Here is a 26,788-nt window from a genome sequence, read left to right as displayed (position 1 = left end):
ATAATGTTTGTTTGCTCGAAATGATGTCCTTTTGGAGATTCGTTTCCAAAATGACAAGTGGGAGAAAATAGACCTCGAAATTCTTCGAGGCGAACAACAAACATAAACGGACATTCCGGAGGCTTTTCGAAGTTCTTCAGAAAATCCGAACTTATTCTGTAAGGACTTTACAAGTGGCTTTAAAGAATAGACATCTCTTAGAAGACTTTACAAGTGCTTCAAGGAGAACAGAATATTCAAAGGACTTTTAAGTGGCTATTGACATTCTGTTGTTTGATGTTCTATACCCTTATAGGCATAGAGTTCAAGTCACTGAAACTATGAGATTCTTCTATTAGATAGTGAAGAAACATGGAGTTCAGGTCACTGAAACTATGCAATTCTTCTATTAGATAGTGAAGAAACCTACAACTTGCAGTCAAACTATTATCATGTAGATTAATGAGTTTGTGACTTATAAGAAAGCTATGACGAAACCCAGATTCCCTAAAATGGTTAGAGGCCATATATAGACTCAAAGGTTTTAAATGGTTAGAGGCCATAAAACATACTCAATGTTTTGATGACAAAATTGAAATTTTGTTGATTTGCAAGAATAGTTTCACACCTATTGGTTGCAAAGTTTGTTTTAAGGATAAAAACCATCAAACATGAAATTTTGTTCACACACAAAGCTAGATTAGTTGCTAAAGGTTACAAGCAAATTCACGATGTGGATTGTGTTGAAACCTCATGCAAAATCATAATGCTTAAGTCTATAATTCAAGCAATGATTGCATATTGGTACATATGGCAATTGGATGACAAAACATCTTCCTCAGTCAAATATTGGAAGAAACTATGTACATGCTATGTCATAGGATTTGTGGATCCAAATAAATGCTTGAAAAGAAAAGCTAGTTTATAAAATCTAAGTACAGATTTAAGCAAGCAATTGGGAATTAGAAATGTATTTTAGTGAAGCTAATAAGTATTTTAGTTTCATAAAATGTACATGATTCTTATAGATATATAAGAAGTTTAGTGGGAGTACATAAAACTTAATTGGTCCTATGTGTATCACACACATATCTCTCTATTGTGAAATAACATTCAAATGCTAAATACTTAGATTTGAGATTATTCATCAATGATGGACCAAGGCGAAACTTAGTACATACTGGGTACTAAGATCTATTTACAAAGATCTTATAATATTGTTTTGGATGAAGTAATGGCATTTACTAAATCAAACACGAAATACTCCATTGGAGATATTCGACCCATGTGAATAAATCTAAGTAAAAGAATGTTTGAACTATGTATAAGCATTTACTAAGTTAAAACATCAAAGGATCTAAGTGAGATTCTTAACCTATATTATATGTCAAAGAATTTAGCTGGATTCAGTATCTACCGAAATTGAATGAGCTAAAGTTACATGAATAGAATTCAATTGGGAATTATTCTGCAAAAGAATTTATCATGTATGATATAATATGAGGATCGCCAAAAATGTATCGTATGACTTTAGGCATGACGAACATATACCAATCTCTATTGATCTAAGTGAAGATCAACTAGATTGAGATCAAGAACACTTATGGTACTTGAAAAGGTACATAGGAATAGTTCTGGATTCAAGGAAATAAAGATATGCTAAATATTGATGCTACACGCATAAACACTGGCAAAGGATCAAGCAAGACCCTTTGGAGTTAACCATTGACAAGGACGAGCTAAAGAGCATCGTGTTTCGAAATGGCAACATGGATTGGAGACCATGAGTTGTTGCGTGGGAAATTAAAATATTAATTTCTATGTTCTAAGATACAGCTGGAAAGTCTTCCACATATCTGTGAACTGCTTGGATAAGCAAATCCAAACAAAGCATCACTAGCAACCTAAACAGTTGAAGTAAAAGTACTTATTGCCTAAGAAGCAATAAAACAAGGTTGTTTATGTTAAAGAGTTCTTCACTGAACTTGGGAAGATCACCTATCTGCTGGCTTGATAGTTCTTCATTGAAAAATGCGTAGAACCACTCTTGAAGCAAGAAAAAGGTCTGCTAACTTGATGGTTCTTCATTGAGAAATGCGTAGAACCACCATTGTAGCGAGAAAGACTAGATCACAAAATAAACATACTCAAAAGATCTTATCATCTATCTCGAAGAACATTCGATGAAAAGGATATTAAGATTGGCAAAGCATGATAACTAAACCTATGCAACAAGTGAGAAGCAACACTTACATTGTAGCACTGGAAATCAAGCATAGCTTTGAAATTCCATGAACAGTTTTAGAAGATGGGTTTGAGGCCCATGGTTGTAAAACATTGGGGTTGAACATTTATCATATATGAAATGTATTTTCATATTCCATTTAATCTTGGTTTAGTATTAAATGATGAGTCCCTTCAATTTGACGATATATTCAAGATAGACTGTCAGGACCAGTCCTGTGACTAAGAAATGTCTATCAAGTGAACTTGAATGTCAAAGGTTGAAAATGGTCCCTAGTCGGAGTTTTCTATAAAATTGGACGCATAGAAAACGTTAGACGATTAGAATGCAAGATGACTAGTAGTTATGTTTCTTGAACTATGTGGACATGGCAATGTCATAATCATTTGCATAGATACTTACTTTGGGAAGACTAGTATCGGACAAGACCTATGAAACTTTACTGTAAGAGATGAAAGTCTGTCATAAGTAAATTTCATTAAATTATTAGACACTAAATCCTCAATACCTGAGTGATTTGAGATTACTTGTTTGAGAACTGGTTGCTTTGACGTTGACCAACCGTCGCACCGTAAAAGGAGGCTATAAAGGCAACGCTCAGGTAATCACCTATCAAACGAAGTCTAATCTCAAGATCGCAAGATTGGGATTGTCCTCCCATAAATCGGGATGAGATGCTTAAAAGTTGTACAAGGCCACTCGGAGAGCTAGAAACTGTGAAATGCATGGCCGTGCTCGGATGAATCATAGGCTATGATTATCTGTTTATTTAATCAGTTGAACTCTGAAACCGAGGAACACCTCTGGACATAATAAGGATGACAACTCTTACCTTATGTTCAAGAGCAAGCATCGAGCGACAAAGGAATTAGGAAATGCACACTTGTCCCTAAGGACAAGTGGGAGACTGAAGGAAATAATGCCCTTGGTCCAAATATGCATTCTATGTTAAGTCTAATAAATGCGGTTCAGTATTAATTAACAAGTTAATAATTCAGTGAGATCAAGTGAGCTGAATGCCTAGCTAGAGGCCGCTTCAGTTCAAGTGGAATTAATAATATTAATCCACAGCTTACTCTTGACTGAACCCGTAGGGTCACACAAATAGTACGTAAACGGATCAAGTATTTAATGGCATTAGATACTCCATCTATGGATATTCGGAATCGACGGATCTTGGTTTCAGTGGGAGCTGAGATCGTCACAGGCAAGAAATGAATACTCCGGAAACGATGATATTGCCGGAAACGGAAATATGGATCGTATCGGAAATATAAATATTATCCAAGTCGTAGATGTTGCCGGAAACGGAAACATGGTACGTATCGGAAAATATTATCGGAAATGGAAATATTACCAGAATCGGAAATATTGCCGGAAACGGAAATATTGTCAGAATCGGAAATATTATCGGAATCGGAAAATAATTCCGGAAACGGAAATATTAAATATTTGTTCGAAACGGAAATTGATTCCGGAATCGGAAATATTAAATATTGTTCGTATCGGAAATGAATCCCGGAACCGGGAATTTAATCGGAAGCGTATCGTACGAATTAGCATCGGACGAGGCCTGCCGGACGAAGGCCCAGCACGAAGTCGGGCCATCGCCCAGCAAGCCAAACGCGCGCCCAGCCAAGGCAGCGCCCAGGCCCACCGCAAGGCAGGCCCAGCGCGCGCCTAAGGCCATGGGCCTCGCTGCGTGGGCTGCTGCTCGCACGCACGCATGGGCGGCCCTCGTGGCTGCCGTGTGTGTGTGTGAGTTTGTGTTCATGCACGATTCCTAAAACTATTAGAAAATAGTATATGATTAAATTCCTATTCCTAAAAGGATAAATTAATTAATTAGAGTTCTTATAGGATTCTAAGTTTAATTAATTCGTATCCTACTAGGATTCCAATTCCCTTTCCATAACTCTATAAATACGTGCCTAGGGTCACATATTTTCAGAGATTAATTCAAGTATTCAAAGTGAGTTTTGAGAGAAAAACTCAGCCATATTTCTTACCTAAGAGTGCCGAAAATTCTAGTACCTTAAGGGCGATTCTAGTTGGTCAATCTTAAGGCGGATCCGGACGTGCTGTGGACTATCTACGGAGGGACGACACTTGGAGTCCTAAAGACTTGTTCTTGTTCGGTTCGGGCGCAGCTAGGGAAGGCACGCAACAAAGAGTATGCATCTAAATTATGCTATATGATTATGTGTAAATAATATGTATTCCTGGCTAAATGGTTTTTCCGCATGATTTATGAATTGTCATATGTATCATAACCTAACATAATTTTCTCTCAACTTCCACTGTGCCCTAGCCGTACACTACCCTCTTTCTCTTCCCCTTTCTTCTTTTTCTCCGGTCTTTCTCTAGTCGGCACCAACCATGCCTGACACCAAGACCACCTTTCATCCGGCTCTTGCCGTCTCCAATATCAAGAACCATGTTTCCGTCACTTTTGAAATGGGAAACGTTCAATATGGAACGTGGGCTGAGTTGTTCAAGGTCCATGCTCGATCTCACCGAGTTCTTCACCATATTATTGCACCTGTGAAGGAAGCTGCTGATAAAACCACCGAGGACGACGACATGTGGGTTACCCTGGATGCTACAGTTCTGGGTTGGATTTTTTCAACCATTTCCAACGACCTTCTGACCACCATCACTGAGCCTGACATGACTGCCATGGAGGCTTGGGAGCGGTTGGAAAGCATTTTTCATGACCAAGCGAATTCGCGTGCAGTTACTCTTGAGCAAGTACTCACCCACACCCGTATGCAAGACTTCCCTAACGCGTCGGCATATTGCCTGCGCCTCAAGATGCTTGCTGACCAGTTGAAGAACGTGGGGGCTCCGGTCTCCAATAATAGGTTGGTGTTACAGATGGTTGCGGGTTTGACGGAGGCCTACAAGCATGTGGGGACGAATATTCATCAAAGTAAGGTTCTTCCTTCCTTCTATGAAGTCCGGTCGAGTCTATGTCTTGAGGAAAAAGGTTTGGCCGCGATGTACACCACCGGGGGCGGTGGCTCAGCCATGGTTACGGACTCTGATGATGCATCTGACGGGTCGGGTCATCGCAACCCTACCCACCATCGTGGGGGCAATAACCGGAATAATGGGGGCAAGAAACATGGCCACAAATCCGGCGACGGCAGTAAGTCCGACGGGTCTCACTCCAGCGGTGGAAAGAACCGTGGCGGCGGGAATGGCCACGGTGGCCAGCAACAATCGGTGCAGCAGGGGCAAGCCTCGTGGCTAGATCAGTCACCATGGGGTTGGTTTCCTCCATTGGCTCTCCCTCCTTGTCCTTACCCAACATAGGGTTGGGCCCGTCCAGCAACTAAGGCCCAACAGCAAGCTGGTGTGCTTGGGTCAAGGCCTAACCAACCTTCTTGGACGCCTCCTCAACAGGCTTATGTAGGGTGGACTCCCCCACAGGCGTGGGATCCACCTATTTGGGCCCCACAACAGGCTTATGCAGCTTACCCACAGACGTCGACGCTGCCATGCACACGATGTCGATGGCCCCACCGGATGCTAACTGGTATATGGATATCGAAGCTACTTCTCACATGACTACTTCCCAAGGTAATCTCACGCCTTATACTAATTTGAGCAATAAAAATGGTATTACTGTTGATAATGGTCATATGATTCTAGTTCATGGTAGTGGTCATACGTGTTTATCTCCCCCGAACCCCCCTCCCCCTTTTCATTGAATAATGTCCTCCATGCCCCAAATATTGTTAAAAACCTAGTGCCGGTTCGTAAGTTTACTTCCGATAATTCTGTGACCGTGGAATTTGATCATTTTGGGTTTTATGTGAAGGAATTTTAGAAGGGGAGGCACCTAATGAGATGTGAGAGCCGGGGGAATCTCTATCCAATCACCACCGCCATCAACAAACCATCCACAAATCCGTCAGCTTTTCTGGCTTCATCTCTCTGGCATGATCGCTTAGGACATCCGGGCGACTCTATTTTGGATTTTCTTAGGCTTAATAAACATATTGAATGTAGTAGACCTTGTGGTTCATCAGTTTGCCATTCTTGTGTACTTGGAAAACATGTTAAATTACCTTTTGTTGCTAGCAATTCTCATTCTTTGTTGCCATTTGATATTATTCATAGTGATATTTGGACTTCACCTGTTTTGAGCTCCTCGGGCCATAGATATTATTTGTTGTTTTTGGATGATCACTCAAAATTTCTGTGGACTTTTCCTATCGCCAAAAAATCCCAAGTTTATTCTATTTTTTTGGCATTCCAGGCACATGTTTCCACTCAATTTGAGCGTCATATTAAGAATATACAATGTGACAATGGGCGGGAGTTCGATAATGGGCCATTTTGGAAATTTTGTGAGGAAATGGGCTTTATTGTAGACTCTCTTGTCCTCATACTTCATCCAAAATGGAAAGGCCGAACGAAAAATTCGTTCTATAAATAATATAATAAGGACTTTCCTCACTCATGCTTCCTTACCACCCACATTTTGGCACTATGCTTTGCAAATGGCAACATACCTCCTTAACATTCTTCCAAGTAAATTATTGGCCAATAAAACGCCCCTTCAGGTTTTATATAAGAAAAATCCATCGTATTCGCACATTCGGGTGTTTGGGTGTTTGTGTTACCCCCTTTTTCCATCTACCACCATTAATAAATTACAAGCCCGGTCGACGCCTTGTGTGTTTTTGGGATATCCGTCCAACCACCGGGGGTACAAGTTCTTTGACTTATCTAGCAATAAGATTATCATATGTCGTCACGTTGTGTTTGATGAGAGTAAATTTCCATTTGCTTCATTAAATAATCCACCTGCTCCTTCGTATGAATTTCTTGATTGTGGTTTGTCACCTTACATGTTGCATCAATTAAGCCAATTAAATGCATCCCCAAACACAACTACTGTTGACCCCTCTCCTGCGGCCCACATTCCAGCAGCCCACTTCCCCGCTGGACCGTGTCAGCCACATGGGCCAGCCCTCCCTTGCCCACAAACTTCCCCCATACCTGTCCACTCCAACCCTCATCTTCACGCATTGCAGGCACCGTCTGCTCCACGCCCTTGTGCTGGACAGGCGGGCCCAGTTCCAAACACTCCACAAAATCAGCCCCAACCAGCCATCACGAATGACCCCCACAGCCAACGGGGTGTTTTTAAGCCAAAACGTTAGTTTAACTTAAATACCACGGTTACGAGATCCTCCATTCCTCGTACCCCTTTGGAAGCCCTTCGTGACCCGAACTGGAAATTGGCTATAGATGATGAATATAATTCTCTTATTAGTAATAAGACGTGGGACTTGGTTCCCCGTCCGTCTAATGTTAATATTATTCGTTCTATGTGGATCTTTTCTCATAAGGAGAATTCAAATGGTGATTTTGAGAGGCATAAGGCCCGTCTTGTAGGTGATGGAAAAACTCAACATGTTGGCATTGATTGTGGTGAGACGTTCAGTCCGATGGTCAAACCGGCGACCATCCCAACTGTACTCAGCTTAGCTTTATCTAAGGGTTGGTTTATGCATCAACTTGATGTCAAGAATGCCTTCCTGCATGGTGAACTCAAGGAAACCGTGTGTATGCATCAGCCTATGGGATTCCGAGATCCTATTCATCCTGATTATGTATGTCTTCTGCGGAAGTCCTTGTATGGCCTAAAGCAGGCACCTAGGGCGTGGTACAGGAGGTTTGCGGATTATGTTACTACTCTTGGGTTTTCTAACAGCAGGTCAGATAATTCTTTGTTTATTTACCGAGAGGGTAACGACATGGCCTATTTGTTGTTATATGTTGATGATATCATTCTCACTGCATACTCTCATACTCTTCGCTGCTCAATCATGGCTAAGCTTGCTTCTGAATTTGCGATGAAGGATTTGGGTCCTTTGAATTATTTTCTTGGCATTGATGTGACTCGTCATACAGGTGGTTTGTTCTTATATCAAAGAAAGTATGCGGAGGAGATTATTGATCGTGCGGGCATGTCCTCGTGCAAGCCTTCCTCCACTCTGGTTGATACCAACCCGAAGGTGAGTTCGACATCTGGGGGTCCGTTCAAGGATCCAACTTTATACCGTAGCTTGGCCGGTGCACTAGAATATCTTACATTCACGAGACCAGACATCTCGTATGTTGTGGAACAAGTTTGCTTACATATGCATGCTCCACAGGACGACCATATACTTGCCCTCAAACGAATCATCCGGTAGGTTCAAGGTACGGTTTCTCACGGGCTACACCTCTACCCATCTTCCGTCACTGATCTGGTTTCGTATATTGATGCGGATTGGGGTGGGTATCCTGACACTCGGCGTTCAACGTCGGGGTATTGTGTGTTTTGGGGGGACAACCTGGTCTCATGGTCGCCTAAACGGCAACCTACCTTGTCCCGTTCTAGTGCTGGGGCAGAGTACCGGGGTGTTGCTAATGTTGTCTCTGAATCTTGTTGGATTCCAAATCTCCTGCTTGAACTACATTGTCCGATCTGTAAGGCTACATTGGTTTACTGTGACAATGTAAGTGCCATATATATGTCCGGTAATCCGGTGCAACATCAACGAACCAAACATATTGAGATGGAAATTCATTTTGTTCGGGAAAAGGTTGCGCGAGGCGAGGTTCGTGTGTTGCATGTTCCTTGCCGTCATCAGATTGCTGACATCATTACTAAGGGGCTTGCTTTGGTACTATTTGAGGATTTTCGGGACAGTCTCAGCGTTCATTTACCTCCCGTTTCGACTGCGGGGGTGTGTTAGATTATGTAAATAATTCAATGTAATCGTAGATATTATTCTGTGAATATCGTAGATTTATTTAGTGTATATTTTATAACCCTAATGTACCTAGTATATATACCCTTTGAGGTTAATAGAAAGATTACGGAAAATATTCTTTCATATAGCATGTTAGTAAACAACATATATTCCTTACAACCTACATTACGCAGAAATTAGATACAATAATGCAAGTGTTAAGCTTGCCAAAGTCTGAGTCAAAATTATGCATCCAAGAATACTACATTCCGAATGTCATCATGTCAAAGTGGTTAACCTTGAAGCCTTGGAGAATATGACCGTGTACGCCATTACACAGCAATACGCTGCTTTAACTTGCGTGTAAAGACTTCTCAAAATGGAAACTAAACCGAACCACCAAAATATACGTAAGATTCGATACAAGACAAGACTTAGCGCTTGGCAATGGCTGGCAAACCACAAACAACAAGTTGATTAGTTCCGGGCACATTTTCTTGCATCTTTACTGGTTCAACATTGTCTTGAATCTGTACTGGTTCAACATTGTCTTGAATCTTCATCGGTTCAACATTGTCTTGAATCTTTATCGGTTCAACATTGTCTTGAATCTCTACTGGATCAACATCCTGTTTTCTAGAAATACGGGCAGAAGTACGAGTGGGGGACCTGAAAGAGATGAACATATGTCATGTGAACAATAATCATTCTATCAACAAACAATGGCATTTAACGGCCCGTTTGGTAGCCGGTCATAATTGGGGTTAATAGGAATGAATTTGTAAGAAAAATCAATATCCATTCCCATAGTAATGCCAGTTCACTCAAAATTATATCTTTTTCTTCATAAAGTTTCATTACCAATTTACCATCCATTACCATTTGGAGAGTGGTATTAGGTGGGACTGCAAATTTAAATTTATGAAGAAAAACATCAAGCTTGTGATAAAATTTCATTACCAAGGACATCGTGATGTTATTTTCTTGCCAAATAACACTTAGATTTGTTCACATTCCCACCATTTATTTACCGGCTACCAAGAATCACAACACTGGATAAGTTGCTTTAAGGAAAAATGACTTCACACCTGACTTCACCGACTTTAACACCCTTTTTACTCTGTTTCTTTGATTTTTTAGCTTGTCTAGCATCTAGTGCAGAATCTTCCTGTTGGTCATTCAATGCAGGATCTTCCGGTTGGCCGTGCAGTGCAGATCTTTAAAAAATACACCAGAAAAACACACACAATCAATAAATATAACTGTTACAAGAGAAAGAAATACATATCTATGAGGCTAGATGATGAAAGATGGAATAAGTTGCATTATCACTAATAGCATACAAAGTATATATTATTATGATTAGCTACCTGACCAATTCGTCTTCATCAACTTTTGCTCTTCGTTTCTTCCTCTTCTCGACTCTTTCAAAACCGGACGCAGCTCTTATCGACAAAAGTTGTTGCACGAAAAACAACAATAAACCATAACAAAATTATCATCATTATGGAAAACCTTGAGAAAACATATCTGATATCTGTTTGGTAAGATCATAGCACAAATGACAAGATGGGACGTTTGATAAAAAGAATAACAAGCAAAGAAAGAATTATGGACAAGTATGTAGAGGGTCAAGGCCGCACACGTGTTTGACAAAGAAGATTTCATTAGTATAGTCAATCAAAAATCATTCACACAGCAAGATATTTCTATAAGCAGAATGGTAGATAAAGTAGCAAATAATTACTACAGTGCAAGAATACAACACAAAAACAGCCCGAACTTCTGTGAAGATAAATCTATATTCAGAAAACAAAACTGAAGACTTTAAGAGATTCAACTTAAACTGAAAGAAGTAACATGCGATTAGACAGAAAATATAACGAGACTTGAACATATACAAGGGCAACACACCTGTTTTGATCGTCATCATCAGATGTCTGTTTCTTTTGTTTCTTCTTCTCCCTCTTCAGTTTTTTAGCTTCCTTGGAATCAAGTGCAGGATTTTGGAGAAATCCATGGTTTTCAGATCTTATCAATAGAGAAACACGAGGAAGTAGCCCAAATTTAATCAAAACCCCTATAACTATGAGACTTTCAGCTTAAACTGAGACTTAAACAGTATACAAGGGCAACACACCTGTTTTGATCATCATCGTCAGATGTCTGTTTTTGTTTCTTCTTCTCTTTCTTCAGTTTTTTAGCTTCCTTGGAATCAAGCACACGATTTTGGGGAGATCCATGGTTTTCAGATCTTATCAACAAAGAAACACGAGGAAGTACCCCAAGTGATTATGAAGGGGGAAAGAGAGGATTACAGATGAAATGACAAGGCTGAAAAAAAGAGGCTATACAAGTATAAAGTGGCATTTATTATTGCCTTTTTAGGAGCTGATCATTTGATATGAAATACTTCGTAACACAAATGATATCTGAGTAATACATATATTATCAGTTGCGTGGGGGATCATGCTTATGACTACATACCTGATATCAATCATATCATCGTGATATTCAGAAATCTGGTTTTTCTGCTTCTGAACTTCTCCAGAATGAGTCAAAGGCGAGTCAAGCTTTAATGATCTAATCAATAAGAAAATAATAACAAAGTGAGAAGACACATCAAAACACGAAAATCAACAAAGACTATAAATAGAGTGTGATCAAAAAACAAAATGAAATCGTAAATGAAATGACACAATAAGAAGAAATACAAAGCCTTTCACTCATCAAGTGAAATCACGCATTGTGACTACACTTATCAGCATTGATATGATACATCTTGTTCATCATACAGCTTCGGTTTATTCAGCTCTTTAGTATTTCCAGATTGAAATAGGTGATAGTGAGGACTAGAGGAGAGCCATGGCTAGCAAGATAATATTCTAGAGCAAACATTCTTGGGTAGTCTGTAATTCTCTACTCTCAATTCTTTCTCTAGAAGCATAAAAATCAATTTCCTGAAAATCTTTACTATTTTCTTCCTAAATCCACCAATTGATATTTCACTAACCTTTTATCATTTGAAAGTCTGTTTTGCTTGTGTATACTGATCACCTACGTTGTTGCATTTCCAAATACAAGTATCAACAACTCAAACTGACTGAAATTCAAAAATATTACTTAGAAGATCTTATCGTAAATGATTTTATCTACTTGTATATGCCTTTATATCATAATCTAGGAACAAATACAAATATTATAGTCCATGTACGCCAAAATAAAACAAAAATGCCGTCCAAAAGAGTAAACAGAATAGCATGTATTCCAAATCCAAATCTGGTCCTCCGGGTCAAAAAAGGTACAATAAAGCGTTGTTAAGCCACGAGGATTGACTTTACTTATTTGGTATGGAGATAAAGTGAAACATGTTAAGAAGGCCTCACCCATCATCATTATCTTCACCAACTCTATCAGCACTTGGAAGTTCCTCTTTATGCTTATTCTTTCTTTTCCGTTTTGTTTTTTCTTCCCTAAAAACACAAAGAAAACATGGTGTAAAGGCAAAATTTAAATCAAGAGTACATCATGGCCAACTCTGAAAGAAAATTTAGACGACATCTAGAGACAAATTTCCAACCCATCATCATCCTTACATAATAATATTTCAGTCTTAACGTAGTTGGTATAAAAATATAGAGAAACGTGTTAATAAGGTCTCACCCTTCATCATTATCTCCGTCAAGGGCATCAACTCTATTAGTATTTGGAAGTTCCACTAGACACTTATTCTTTCTTTTCCGTTTTCTTTTGCCCTCACTAAAAACACAAAGTAAACAATCATAAGAATCATAAGTACCTCTGAAAGAAATTTTAGAAGACATCTACAATTCTACAAACAAGTTCCCATCCAATCATAATCCTCGCATACTAGTATTTCAGTCTCATTCAAGGAATATAAGACCAAAAGATATTAGTTATCATATTGAGCAAATTTAAAGAAAAAACTTGAGCCATACCAAAGAAATATCCCTGGTTGATAAGAACAAGCACAAAGGCATTTACTGCAAATCCGTCTTCATCATAAAAATCAAGTTAGCAAAAAGGTAGATTTTACGATTGCTAAACGGTTTCAAATGAGTGTGCTGTTGTAGTAATTGGTTTGTCCAGGGCATCGAGCTACATAGCATTAAGCTTTTAATTTACTTAAGAAGCTTCCAATACAATTGTCTAAAGGCATTAGAAGACAAAAACCAGTTTCAAGGTTTACACTAAAACAACTATTGACATGCAAAAGCCTTTTGCAGACATTTGATCCTGCTAAAATGCTGGCATAGAAGACTTCAACAGATAAATATGATGCTTAGATCAGGATTTTGTCATTTAAGTAGCACATTTAACATTAAAAGAAATCTCTTGCAAAGGGATTTTTTAAAACAAAGTCAAATCAGTACTTGCACTGAAGTTGGTACATAACGTAAACTGCAATAGTGCATACAAATTAATGGTTCACAATTTACTCTAACAACTTATTTTTGACAGCCATACACCTCCGCATCACTGTGAAAAAAGATGTTGCTATAGTGAAGCTTTACTTGAGTTGATGATACAAAAATATCACGGACCGTTGTGGTATCATATAGCGTATACCTTCATTAAAGAACTTGTGTTCTACAACAATCATGTGCCTTTCCAAATCAAAATTACACATCTTAAAGGATGCATAATTGGGAAGTGAAGGTCTCCATTCGATTTCTAGTATAAGAGGTGAATCAATTGATCACACTAAAATATAGTATTATCCGAAAGTAGTATTTAAAAAAAAAAAAAACAAATAAGCAAGCAAGAAAGACGGTACGGTACCTTTCCTTCTCATTCCCATCAACTTGTCCATTTGGTTCCTGCACTTCTAAATCAAGTTTTCTTTGTGCAGAATTTGTGCTGCAAGGAAAGGTGAATCGAGAAAGGTAAAGTTTAAACCACATATTGTAATAAAACCTCGCAAACAGATTTTCTCTCTAGCAGTGGAATAACGGGAATTCTTGGAATTAAAGAATGTCAAAAGAAACAAAAGTAAGAAGGAAATTTTGTTCAAGACTTGAAGTTTGTTGGCAAATTCTCCCTTCCATGATTACAACTTAAAAGTACCAACTTTTGTGACATTTTTCGATATTAAAATTGTGGTGAAAGTGAAACTCACCCTCGTTGTTTATCTTCTTGTACAATAGTTTCATCTCCTTGGTTTGTTGCAGTCATATATTTACGAACAATTGACGTAACACTAAGAATTGGTAGTTTCTTGAGAGCTTCAGTTAGATCCTGCAGCATTTCGGAATTGCCTTCTTCTCTGACTGGTTCGCCAACAACGTCAGACGTACCTGAAAATACTTGTTTTTGTAACAGAAAACTAATTGGAAATTACTTGCCACAAAAACAAGACTACCTTACTTTTGAGGATGTGATATGTAAGATCAATCCTTCCTCAAGTGAACTCAATTAGACTAGACTAGAGATTGATCTTAAAAAATAACCCTTTAAATGAAAGATCTAAAAAACTTTGCAAAGAAATTAAACCAGAAGTAAAACGAACTCGCTATGTTACTTGGACTCTTCATTTTACCTCAAGTACTCATGTCTGATCTCATGTCTGATCCCCGACACTCAGCCATGGGTATGTTGGGTATGACGTCGGGGCACCATACACTTCATTTTGGACCAAAATCATGATTTTTTTCACAAAATAGATGAGTCTGAAACTTGAACAGTGTCCAACATGGATACCGAGTTCGAGTAACATAAAAACGAAGTAGATGTAACATATCCAACAATAAGTGAATAATCTAACAAAACACACTTTTGACAAATATTACACTAGTAGTAAGACTTAGAGTAATACATAGGGTGGATATTATCATAAATGTGACTCAAATATGGAATGAAGGCAAAAACATTCAGAATTTGTTTTGTACGACCCACCTTTTCCTTGAAACTCATTTTCAAGAATGATTCTCGATACAGATTCTTCTATTCTACCACCAACTCCTCCATTGTTGATGCTGCACCATCCACATTAAGAGTAAATCAAACTGATTTTGTTTGTAAATAAAGCAAGTGCTACAACTAATGATAATGTAAAGTTGACAAGAAAAGAAGAAAATAAATAAACAGTGGATTGTAAAATGAAGTTACAGTGGAGGAGCATCGACATTAGTAGCTGACGATTCACCATAGAAACATCCAACCAAGTGGATTCCTCTAGGACCTTCGACAGTAAAAACGATACTATGAGGATGTTCAAGATCGAAATCCAGCTCTGTCATCTCACAATTATCAATCCGCAAAGAGCATAAGTAACTTTCAGGGTTGTCTCCATATTTGATCGACAGTACACTTCGTGCCTCGGTAAACTTATCAAGACAAGGCTTCCCTAAAATGGCCTGCAAAAGGCCAACCATTTTTTTCACAAAAATAACAACTATAGTGAAACAAATTTAGTGAGAAGCACGGATAAAAACAAGGATACAAAAATCGAAAAAACACATACGAAGTAAATGAATGATGTAGGCAGGCTTCTAGATTAAACAAACACATATTAAAAACAAGTGAGGTAAAACCATGGAAGAAATCATGAAAAAAAAAAACCAATACAATGTACTACTTCGTGTAATATGAAGTACTTGTTAACAATTAAGTTTTACGGGGTAATATATTGTTCCTAGCTTGCATAAAAAAAAGTATTGTAATAATTTTGTCGGAGAAAACTAACAGGAACATTACGCTTCGTTCTATTCGACTTATTTGTCTGAACTTATATTATGCTCGAACTTATCTTAATTTATACTAACTTGTCTTAACTTATTTTATCTGAAAAAAAAACTTAAACTTTCTATAATAAACTTATTTGTGTTTGTAAGTCGAATAGAACACATCCATAAACAAACACATCTAACATTACTTTAAAAAAAATTAAAGTAATGTTAAATGCATACCAAAACTCTAATTAATATAAGGAAGACTTTTCAATGGCTACAATAAAATAGTAGCCACTGTAATTATATCGAATCTAAACCGTTCGATAATAAAGATTGAATCTCATCCCTCTATTTGTTTGACCCCAATCTTCAGAAAAAAATAAAGATTTTTTTTTTTTTTAAATAAACAGTTTGCATTACGAAAAAAACGGTTTCAGAAAATTCACTTGCATAAAAATTAGCACAATTTCATATTTATCTGATTGTTTACCCATCCAAACCCACAAGAATAATAATCAAATACGTAGTACATACTATCATTAGTTTTATGATTACTTTTACGATTAAAAATACCATTTAAACTAAATGTTGAAATCAATTTTGGGATTTATACTGTGTTGGTTGTTTTCATTCTAATGGTGATTTTCTTCTTTAAACAACCCAATTTTCAATAGTGTAAAATTTTGTAAAACAATACCTCATATATGATAACTCTTTCAGAAAGAAGCCGTGCAAGTTAATACTTGTAAAACGAAAAAAGCATTGGTTGATGATAATCATGGAGTTTTAGAGAGGAGAAGAAACGAAATTAGTTTTTTTTCCTTCTAATTATTATTTTCTTCACTTTTTTTAAATATTAACATTTGTTTTTTAAAAAATAAATAAAAGTCAAGTCAATAGAAAATTAATGGTGTAGATTAATATATACTTCGTAGACGGTCAAGATTAAAAGCTTATAATGGCCACCAAATTGATGTAGCCATTGTAAAATCATCCTTAATATAAAGATTATAAACTACTACTCCATCCATAAAGATTGTCTCATTACATTTTTGGTATGAATTTATACCACGAATTATCACTAATTCACTTAGTCGTGTGTGAGCTTATTAGATTCAGCTTTGTTATTATTATAAAAAAAAATTAAAAATGTTTTCTAAAGGGAAAATCTTGTAAAAGACGGCTTACGGATTCTAATTCGTCAAACCTAAGTATAATGATACCAAAAACAAAATTTGGTGAAATTAAACAATTAATTGGTCTGATCGTCTAACAAAGACCGAGTCTTTCAAAATTATGATAAACTGTAGTAAAAAATTAAAAAACATAAAAAAAAAAGAAAAAAGAAAGAAAGCAGACCTTAGATAAGCGAAGGCGTCTGTGGTTGCGGAAAGTGACCGTGACAGGGTGCTCCGGCGTGACCACAACCCCTTGATCAGATTAATTAAAAAAAATTAGTGATCTAAACCTGAATTAGTCAATATAATGCATGCAATTACACCATAAGCATAATTAGTACTACGAACTAAAAAACCATGCAAAATTAGTACATTTTAATTAAATTAAAAATTGTTTGAACAAATAAAATCAATAAAAAAGATGAAGAAAATCTGAAGTAAATTCATACCCCAAAATGGCTTAGGAGCAGAGTATGGTGATGGTGATGGTGATGGTGATGAAGGCTTAGACTTGGGCAGAGGGCCCTTTATCCGGGTTTGGGTTTGGGTCTGGGTTGGGAAATTTCCGGCGTCGTTGTCATTGTCGGAATTTTCAGAAATGAGCATTTTTGATGGATTTTGGAGGGTTTTTTTTTTTTTTTCGAGTGTGAAGGTTAAATGGAAGAAAATGGAAGAAAATGGAAGTAGTGACAGTTAATTTAAAGAATAGAACAAGGAATGAATGAAAAGGGAAGAGTTGAAATCAGGCCCATTTTCCAATGAAAAGGGAAGAGTTGAAAACAGTGGGTTGCTGTTGCCTCTTCAGTCTTCAACAAGCTCTCTTGCTTAATTACAGAATCATGATCTCTTTGTAAGATTAGAGAATCATTTTTATTTTATTTTTTGAAAAAGTAAGAAAAATATATTAGGAGTTCCTTCATAAAAGAATTACTTCTAAGCAATCACTGCCTAAAATGGAAAGTAATTAGGGATTATTATAAAATTCGATATTTTTGGGGTTGCTAATTGCTAATGACCAATCAATTTGCTGCTCAGTTTGCTTCCTGGTAGACGTGTTTAATACCACAATTGTCGAAGAAGGTGAGAATATCGTTGATATCTTGAATAATGAAGTGAAGCTTCCACGGGATTTTTCAAGTTCCTTTTATTGCGTTGATGACCATCAAATTGTCTCCTTTGATACTAATATGCTTGATGTTAATGTATTTTGCTTCTCGAAGTCCATTGTGAAGAGCACAAACTTCTTCCATAAAAGCTTGTGTAATGCCCAAATTGTGAGTGTAAGGCACTAATCGTCAGGCCCGGCTAAAGGGAGGTCTGGGCGGATCCATAGAACAAGGCCCCCAAAATTTTAGGGCCCATAAAACTTTGCTGGCTGAGTTAAAAAAAAAATTTTAAAAAAAATGAAAAAAAGCCCTTCCTTCTTATCCATTTTCGTGAAACCTGAAACCGAAGTAAGCAATTATTCTATCTCCAACTTTCTACAATTTGGTTTTCAACAAAATAATTAATTACATCTCCTAAAATTCCTCCATCCTTAATAAATCAACAATGAAGAAACCTTTTAATTTCTTTTGCAATAAATTAATACAATCATTTTATTTTGACTAGAATACTTGCTGGCTCATGGGGAAAAATTCAAATTCTTAAAAGTTGGAAGAAAATTCTCATGAAATTTGGTCTTTTTGCCCATGCTAAATTCTGCAGATCTGAAACTCCAAAACATATTGCCTCCTGAAATTAGAAATTGTGATTTTGATTATGAAAACGTATTAAAAAAGGTATAGTTGAAGTGTTTATTTATGTACGAAAAACGTCTTTAAATTTTCATTGGGGCCCAATTTTCTACTCAGCACAGGGCCTCCAGATCGTCGGAGCCGGCCCTGCTAATCGTGGCGTCATTGTTGTCGCGAATAATAAACCTCGCTTTTTCTATGACTTTATGAATGTAATATTATGTACACCATACTTGAAGGAAATAATGCCCTTGGTCCAAGTATGCATTCTATGTTAAGTCTAATAAGTGCGGTTCAGTATTAATTAACAAGTTAATAATTCAGTGAGATCAAGTGAGCTGAATGCCTAGCTAGAGGCCGCTTCAGTTCAAGTGGAATTAATGATATTAATCCACAGCTTACTCTTGACTGAACCCGTAGGGTCACACAAATAGTACGTAAACGGATCAAGTATTTAATGGCATTAAATACTCCATCTATGGATATTCGGAATCGACGGATCTTGGTTTCAGTGGGAGCTGAGATCGTCACAGGCAAGAAATGAATGCTCCGGAAACGATGATATTGCCGGAAACGGAAATATGGATCGTATCGGAAATATAAATATTATCCAAGTTGTAGATGTTGCCGGAAACGGAAACATGGTACGTATCGGAAAATATTATCGGAAATGGAAATATTGCCGGAATCGGAAATATTGCCGGAAACGGAAATATTGTCAGAATCGGAAATATTATCGGAATCGGAAAATAATTTCGGAAACGGAAATATTAAATATTTGTTCGAAACGGAAATTAATTCCGGAATCAGAAATATTAAATATTGTTCGTATCGGAAATGAATTCCGGAATCGGGAAATTAATCGGAAGCGTATCGTACGAATTAGCATCGGACGAGGCCTGCCAGACGAAGGCCCAGCACGAAGCCGGGCCATCGCCCAGCAAGCCAGCGTGCCACAAACGCACCAGCCAAGGCTGCGCCAGGCCCACCGCAAGGCAGGCCCAGCGCGCGCCAAGGCTGCGGCAGCGTGTGGGCTTGTGGCAGTGGGCTGCGAGCTCGCGGGTTGCGCGCGCGCGCATGGCGCCCCTCGTGGGCTGCTGTGCCTGCGTGTGTGTTTGTGTGCTATACGAATCCTAAAGAAATCAGGTTTCAACTAATGATTAAATTCCTAAACCTAAAAGGATGAATTAATTAAATAAGAATTCTATTAGGATTCTAGTTTAATTAATTCGTATCCTAATAGGATTACGATTCCCTTTCCATACCTCTATAAATAAAGGCCTAGGGTCATTATTTTGCATAGAGTATTCAAGTATTCAAAGTGATTTTTGAGAGTAAAAATTCAGTCATACCATTGCCTATACTAGCCGAAAATTCTAAGTACCTTAAGGGCGATCCTAGTTGGTCAAGCTTAAGGCGGATCCGGACGTGCTGTGGACTATCTACGGAGGGACGACACTTGGAGTCCTAAAGACTTGTTCTTGTTCGGTTCGGGCGCAGCTAGGGAAGGCACGCAACAAAGTGTATGCATCTAAACTATGCTAAATGATTATGTGTAAATAATATGTTTTCCTGGCTTTATGGTTTTTTCGCATGATTTATGAATTGTCATATGTATCATAACCTAACAGTGGTATCACGAGCCTCTTATTATTTTCATAATCTAAATTGCATGAACATGGTTAAATATTACAAATTTGCAAGAATTAAAAGGGGTGATTAATTTTCGTAATTGTTAATTAATTGCAAATTGCGTTTATTTAATTATACGTACGTAGTTTTTAGGCAGTTTATTCGTTACTCATCCAAATCGAGTGATTTTTGTGTCAATTCCGCATGTAAAAGGCATTCTAAAATTTTGACAAAAATAGTAATTTTCGGCCGAACCCAGAATTCTCAAATTCGAAGCCTAACTATGACTTTTCGGAGGTTTTAGTTTTTCGAATGCAAAATTTCGTAAATTTAAGATGTTAAATTAAATATTTGCGATTCTTGTTCATAAATCTTGAATTTTTGATTGACCTACTGTATATGTTTAACAAGTTTGAATGCCTAGCCTTGTTAATTATGCAATCTAATTTGTAATTATGATTAATTTGTTGAAAATTGGAATAATTTAGAATTAATTTGATTTTCATAATTAGTTATAATTTAATTAGATACCTATGATTAAAAACCACCATAAAAATTGTAAATTTATGTTAAATTTTAAATTTTTATGACCTAGACTTGAATCCATGTTAATCGGAAATCAATTAAATAATAAATTTTCGATTTTTTCGCCCTAAAATTATGAAATTAATATTATTTATTAATTTGTCATTAATTTTGAATAAAAATTTTAAATTTTTATGCGATTCGCTCATATAACTTGCACGCACAAAGCAATGGACGCTACGTGTTACCCTTAAGGGGTGTTGTATAGTGCGGGCATGTGACGACGAGCAAGGGAGCTCGTCGCCCATGCGGTACGAATGCAATGAGCAAGGCCATGGTGCACAAGCACAAGGCAGCAGCCCTTCCTTGTGTCGTGGGCTGTGTGCAATGGGCGAATGGGCGAGGGCGAGAGCAAGGCACGAGCAGTCGCGTGTGGGCAGCAAGCGAGCTGCGCCACAGCGCGCACTGCCTCGCGCAAGCGTGCGGAGCCTCGCGCGCAGCGAGCGCAAGCTCGCGTGCCACGAGTGCTACGCCCAGCATCGATCGCTCGCGCGCAGCGAGCGCTATTGTGCGTGCGACAAGCGCTGCGCCCAGCGATGGCGTACAGCATACTTGTTGCGACGTGCGACGAGCGCTGCGCCCAGCGATGGCGTGCAGCGTGCTTGTTGTGCGTGCGACAAGCGCTGCGCCCAGCGATGGCAAGCAGCGTGCTTGTTGCGACGTGCGACGAGCGCTGCGCCCATCGATGGGCTGCGGCAGCATGCTTGTTGCGTCGAGCGCTGGCGCGCGCAGCGAGCACCAGCTCGCGTGATGCCTTGCGATGGTGAGTAGTAGCGATGCGACGCAGCGCATGGGCTGCGCGCACATGGCCAGCGATGGCTGTGTGCGTGTGGCCCATGGGCGTGCGTTGCGTGGGGTTGTTGCGTTGCGATTAGATCGTTTTGAAATTTTAATTTGAGATTTTCAGTTTACGTAATTTTAATTAATTTTAAAATTAATAATTTAAATTATTTTCTTGGATTTTAATTTTGAATATTGTAATTATAATCAATTTTATTTATTCTAATTATTTTACTAAAATTAAAATCATGAATTAATTTAAATACGACTGAAATTAAATTAAACTTTTTGGATTCAATTATAAATTTATATGAGCTTTAAATTTTAATTAAATTTGTATGTTTCCGGTTAGACTAGAAATACATTTTTATGTTTAAAATTAGTAAAGCATATGAATTTATTGGTTTAAGTGGGAGCCCTTTTTAGTCATAAACTCTTGATTAGGTCTACAAATCCTTAAGGTTAAAACAACTTGATTAGAATTAATAAGGACTGAATAATTGGTAGATTATTGGTGCCCTTGATTAATTGCTGCAAATGTTTACGTGATGCATAATGTGTTTTACTAACCAGCTATGTGGGCCATTCATGTTAATGAATGGGTGAATGGTATATATTGTATATGTACTGTTTTGCAGGTTATGAAGTGACTAGTATGGCCCAAATAGGATAGAAAATATGGTCTGCGTACCATTAATTTGAATGTAATTGGTCTAAAGTACCAAAGTTGTTTTTCAATTCAAATATGGTCTGCGTACCATCAAATAGTTGTAATTAGTTTTAATTATAGCTTATCCTATTTGAAGAAAATGGTGCCTCCCACGGAGATTTTCAAGACGGACTTTGAAGTTAAAGCTTCAAGATGAAGTCGGGCCATACTAGATCACATTTATCTTATGCATATTTTAAGTTATTTATTGCTTTTAAATATGTCTTAAAATGCATGAGATCAAAAGCTTGATTATGTTGCATGATTAAGGATTTTAGTTCACTTAAAATCTAACCAACATAGTAAGAGCCTTAAGTTCCAAACTTAAAAATTGAGTTAAAAGGTGCCATGCCAAAATATACACTTGCTTGGATATCCTTTACATCAATCTAGTAATAGTTTTCGCTCAGCGAGGTGGTACTTATTGGTCCTAAAGGGGCAAGGTACACAAATAATTGTGAGTACATGTTAGTTTTGGTGAAACTCAACGATATAAGTAAGGAGTCCTTTTATGTCGTGGCAAAATCGATAGGTTTACCTAATAAGTTCTTAGACGTACCTATCAACCAAGAATAGTTTCTAGACTATTAGAAAAAGGCTTTTGCTTACCTAAGATGTTTTGGGATTAAGTCGACAAACTGTGCTTAGTTCTTCAATGATTTTAGGATCTTGGAATCATTTTATTCACACCTGCCGGAACACATAACTTGAATAAAATGCTTAATAAACATTGAATTATGCATGTATGCTAGAATTTAAGTTTATTAAGAGAAACTGTGAATGGTTATTTATTTGTTTATTCTTTTCAATTGTAGTTTTAAATATGGCAAACAACAATCAAAACATCATCATGGGTTCTGAGCTTATGGTCAAGCTGAACCTGGCAAATTTTCTTGAATGGGAAGCTAAGCTAGTTGAAATAGTCAAACTCAATGGACTTGAGTATGTACTATCACATCCCATGCCAAGCTACTATGCCAGAGACATGACCCCTGAGAGATTTTACGCCTGGGATGCGGATCTCAAAAAGGTTATGGGTCTCATGCTGAACAATATCCCTGATGATTGGGCTAGAAGGTTTGTAGCGTATCAACCTTTTACGCTCATCAAGAATCTGAGGGATATCTGTCGTGGAAGCACGGAGGACAGGGACCTGAACGTCCATGAGTTGATTGAATCAATGTCTGGTCTAAAGGTTAGTTCTCCCAACAGGTGTTATAGGATGGAAGTCCAAGAAACACATGTTCAGCTCCTTCGCACTAAACAGAGGGTAGGCGTCCCACTGAGGTTCCATGTGGATCTTATGCGTTCATACTTTGATTGCCTAAGTCTACTAGGAACACCAATAAGCGAAAGGATGGCAGTCTCTATCTTACTCAATTCACTACACAGTGGGTTTGGTCGCTTCAAGCAACTATACCTAAGTGAACCAAGAGAAGAAACAGTTGCAGAATTTGTTCACCTTGTCAGAAAGGCTGAAATAATACTGGACTGTGAAGCCAAAGATTTACTCAAGGCTAGAAGGAGACCGTTCAAGAAAAGTGGAAAGTCCAAGGGCAATGCTAAATCAAAGCAGGACAAGTCCACATCAAGCTGTCTTTATTGTGATGGAATAGGCCATTACAAAAGAGAATGTCCAAAGCTAAAGGAAGATCAGAAGAACGGAACAGTCGTTCCATCTTCAGGTATTTTCGTTATAGACTGTATACTTGCTAATTCAACTTCTTGGGTATTAGATACAGGTTGTGGCTCACACTTATGTTCCAATCCACAGGGACTAAGAAGAAGTAGAAAGTTAAGCAAGGGTGAAGTCGACCTACGAGTGGGAAATGGAGCACGGATTGCTGCATTAGCTGTAGGAACTTATTATTTGTCGTTGCCCTCCGGGCTAGTTTTGGAACTGGAAGAGTGTTTCCATGTTCCAAGTCTTACTAAAAACATCATTTCAGTTTCTTGCTTAGATGCTAAGGGATTTTCCTTTTTAATAAAAGACAATAGTTGTTCGTTTTATTTTAAAGAGATGTTTTATGGATCTGCTAGATTAGTCAATGGACTTTATTTATTAGATCACGACAAACAAGTATATAACATAAATACCAAAAAGGCCAAAAAGGATGATTCAGATCTCACCTATCTGTGGCATTGTCGATTAGGCCATAAAAATTTGAAACGCTTAGAAAGACTTCAAAAGGAAGGAATTCTAGAACCATTTGACTTAGAGGATTATGGTAAATGAGAATCATGTTTACTTGGCAAAATGACAAAGCAACCTTTCTCTAAAGTTGGAGAAAGAGCAAATGAACTATTGGGTTTAATCCATACAGATGTATGTGGACCAATGAGTACAAATGCTAGAGGTGGTTTCAGCTACTTTATCACTTTCACTGATGACTTCAGTAGATATGGTTATGTCTACCTAATTAATGAAGCATAAGTCTGAATCCTTTGACAAATTCAAGGAATTTCAGAGTGAAGTAGAGAATCAATTAGGCAAGAAGATTAAGGCACTGCGGTCTGACAGAGGCGGTGAATATCTGAGCTATGAATTTGATGACCATCTAAAAGAATGTGGAATTCTATCAGAATTGACTCCTCCTGGAACACCACAATGGAACGGTGTATCGGAACGGAGGAACAGAACCTTGCTAGACATGGTCAGGTCAATGATGGGTCAGGCCAAACTTCCATTAGAATTTTGGGGACATGCACTAAATACAGCTGCACTCACTATAAATAGAGCTCCGTGTAAAGCTGTTGAAAAGACTCCATATGAATTATGGTTTGGAAAGCCTTCAAATGTGTCTTTTCTTAAGATTTGGGGATGTGAAGTATACGTCAAACGATTAATTTCAGACAAACTTCATCCAAAATCTGACAAATGTATCCTTGTGGGCTATCCAAAGGAAACAAAGGGGTATTACTTCTACAATACATCTGAGAACAAGGTGTTTGTTGCTCGAGATGGTGTCTTTTTGGAGAAAGATCACATTTCCAAAATGACAAGTGGGAGAAAAATAGACCTCGAAGAAATTCGAGTCGAACAACAAACTCTAGAGAATGCTCAAGATGACATTCAGGATGAAACTCAGAGATCCTTAGAAGAATCTGGTGAGAATCATGGTCAATCTAGAAATGTTACCCCGCGTAGATCACAAAGATATAGATCTCAACCGGAAAGGTACTTAGGTATTTTGACGAACGAGAGCTATGACGTTCTATTACTTGAAAGTGATGAACCTGCGACTTACAAACAAGCTATGACGAGCCTTAGCTCCCAGCAATGGCAAGAAGCCATGCAAACTGAATTAGACTCCATGTCTGAAAACCAAGTATGGGATTTGGTCGATTTGCCAGATGGCTACCAAGCCATTAGAAGCAAATGGGTTTTCAAACTGAAAAAGGACAAGGATGGGAAACTTGAAGTTTTCAAAGCTAGATTGGTTGCAAAAGGTTACAGGCAAGTCCACGGTGTGGATTACGATGAAACCTTTTCACCAGTTGCAATGCTAAAGTCTATTTGGATAATGTTAGCAATCGCTGCATATTACGATTACGAAATATGGCAGATGGATGTCAAAACTGCTTTCTTAAACGGCGTTTTAACAGAAACTGTGTTTATGACACAGCCTGAAGTTTTTGAGGATCCAAAGAATGCTAAAAAGGTATGCAAGCTAAAGAAGTCAATCTACGGATTGAAGCAGGCATCCAGGAGCTGGAATATACGTTTTGATGAAGCAGTCAGTGACTTTGGTTTCATCAAGAACGCAGACGAATCTTGTGTATACAAGAAGGTCAGTGGGAGCAAAATTGCTTTCCTAGTATTATATGTCGACGACATATTACTTATCGGAAATGACATTCCTATGTTGAACTCTGTCAAGATTTGGCTTGGGAAATGTTTTTCGATGAAAGATCTAGGAGAAGCACAGTACATATTGGGCATCAAGATTGACAGAGATAGATCTAAAAAGATGATTGGACTTAGTCAAAGCACTTATATCAATAAGGTGCTTGATAGGTTCAAGATGGCAGACTCCAAGCGAGGCTACCTACCCATGTCTCATGGAATAACTCTAAGCAAGACTCAGTGCCCAAAAACACTTGATGAGCGTAGACGAATGAATGGGATTCCATATGCATCATTGATTGGTTCAATAATGTATGCTATGATATGTACACGCCCGGATGTTGCGTACGCACTCAGTGCTACGAGCAGATACCAGTCAGACCCAGGAGAGGCGCATTGGACTGCTGCCAAGAATATTCTGAAGTACCTGAAAAGGCACAAAGATGACTTCCTGGTCTATGGTGGAGATGATGAATTAATTGTTAAAGGCTATACAGACGCAAGCTTCCAAACCGACAAAGATGATTTCAGATCACAGTCTGGGTTTGTCTTCTGCCTCAACGGAGGTGCAGTAAGCTGGAAAAGTGCTAAGCAAAGCACCATTGCGGATTCTACAACTGAAGCGGAGTACATTGCTGCACATAAAG

The 26,788-nt window shown here is 38.0% G+C and overlaps 2 protein-coding genes across 5 annotated transcripts; one reads left to right on the top strand and one right to left on the bottom strand.

The window, feature by feature from the left end:
• The first annotated feature begins 4,603 nt into the window (after positions 1-4,603).
• LOC110784411 (uncharacterized) lies at positions 4,604-5,542 on the top strand. Its single transcript, XM_021988866.2, has one exon. It carries the CDS (start codon positions 4,604-4,606, stop codon positions 5,540-5,542), a length of 939 nt encoding a protein of 312 aa, XP_021844558.2.
• A 3,564-nt stretch (positions 5,543-9,106) lies between these two features.
• On the bottom strand, positions 9,107-17,769 carry LOC110784419 (peptidyl-prolyl cis-trans isomerase FKBP43). Of its 4 annotated transcripts, none has more exons than XM_021988875.2 (14): positions 17,302-17,760; positions 17,034-17,104; positions 15,112-15,359; positions 14,899-14,978; positions 14,123-14,309; positions 13,786-13,863; positions 12,646-12,741; positions 12,369-12,455; positions 11,470-11,565; positions 11,123-11,236; positions 10,897-11,013; positions 10,353-10,427; positions 10,071-10,199; positions 9,107-9,651 (listed from the first exon to the last, which is right to left on the bottom strand). In XM_021988875.2, the coding sequence occupies exons 1-14, from the start codon at positions 17,456-17,458 to the stop codon at positions 9,417-9,419; spliced, it is 1,770 nt and encodes a 589-aa protein (XP_021844567.1). In that variant the 5' UTR covers positions 17,459-17,760; the 3' UTR covers positions 9,107-9,416. The 4 variants fall into 4 exon arrangements, 3 of the variants coding, with proteins under 3 accessions (XP_021844567.1, XP_021844569.1, XP_021844571.1); XM_021988877.2 differs by having other exon boundaries at positions 14,123-14,300; positions 17,302-17,758; XR_008921678.1 differs by having other exon boundaries at positions 9,513-9,651; positions 9,943-10,199; positions 17,302-17,769.
• Positions 17,770-26,788: the final 9,019 nt, after the last annotated feature.

This window comes from Spinacia oleracea, chromosome 5, assembly GCF_020520425.1.
Source record: "Spinacia oleracea cultivar Varoflay chromosome 5, BTI_SOV_V1, whole genome shotgun sequence".
NCBI lineage: Eukaryota > Viridiplantae > Streptophyta > Magnoliopsida > Caryophyllales > Amaranthaceae > Spinacia > Spinacia oleracea.
Note: the sequence above shows the minus strand (reverse complement) of the source record. Positions and strands in the feature narration are given on the sequence as shown.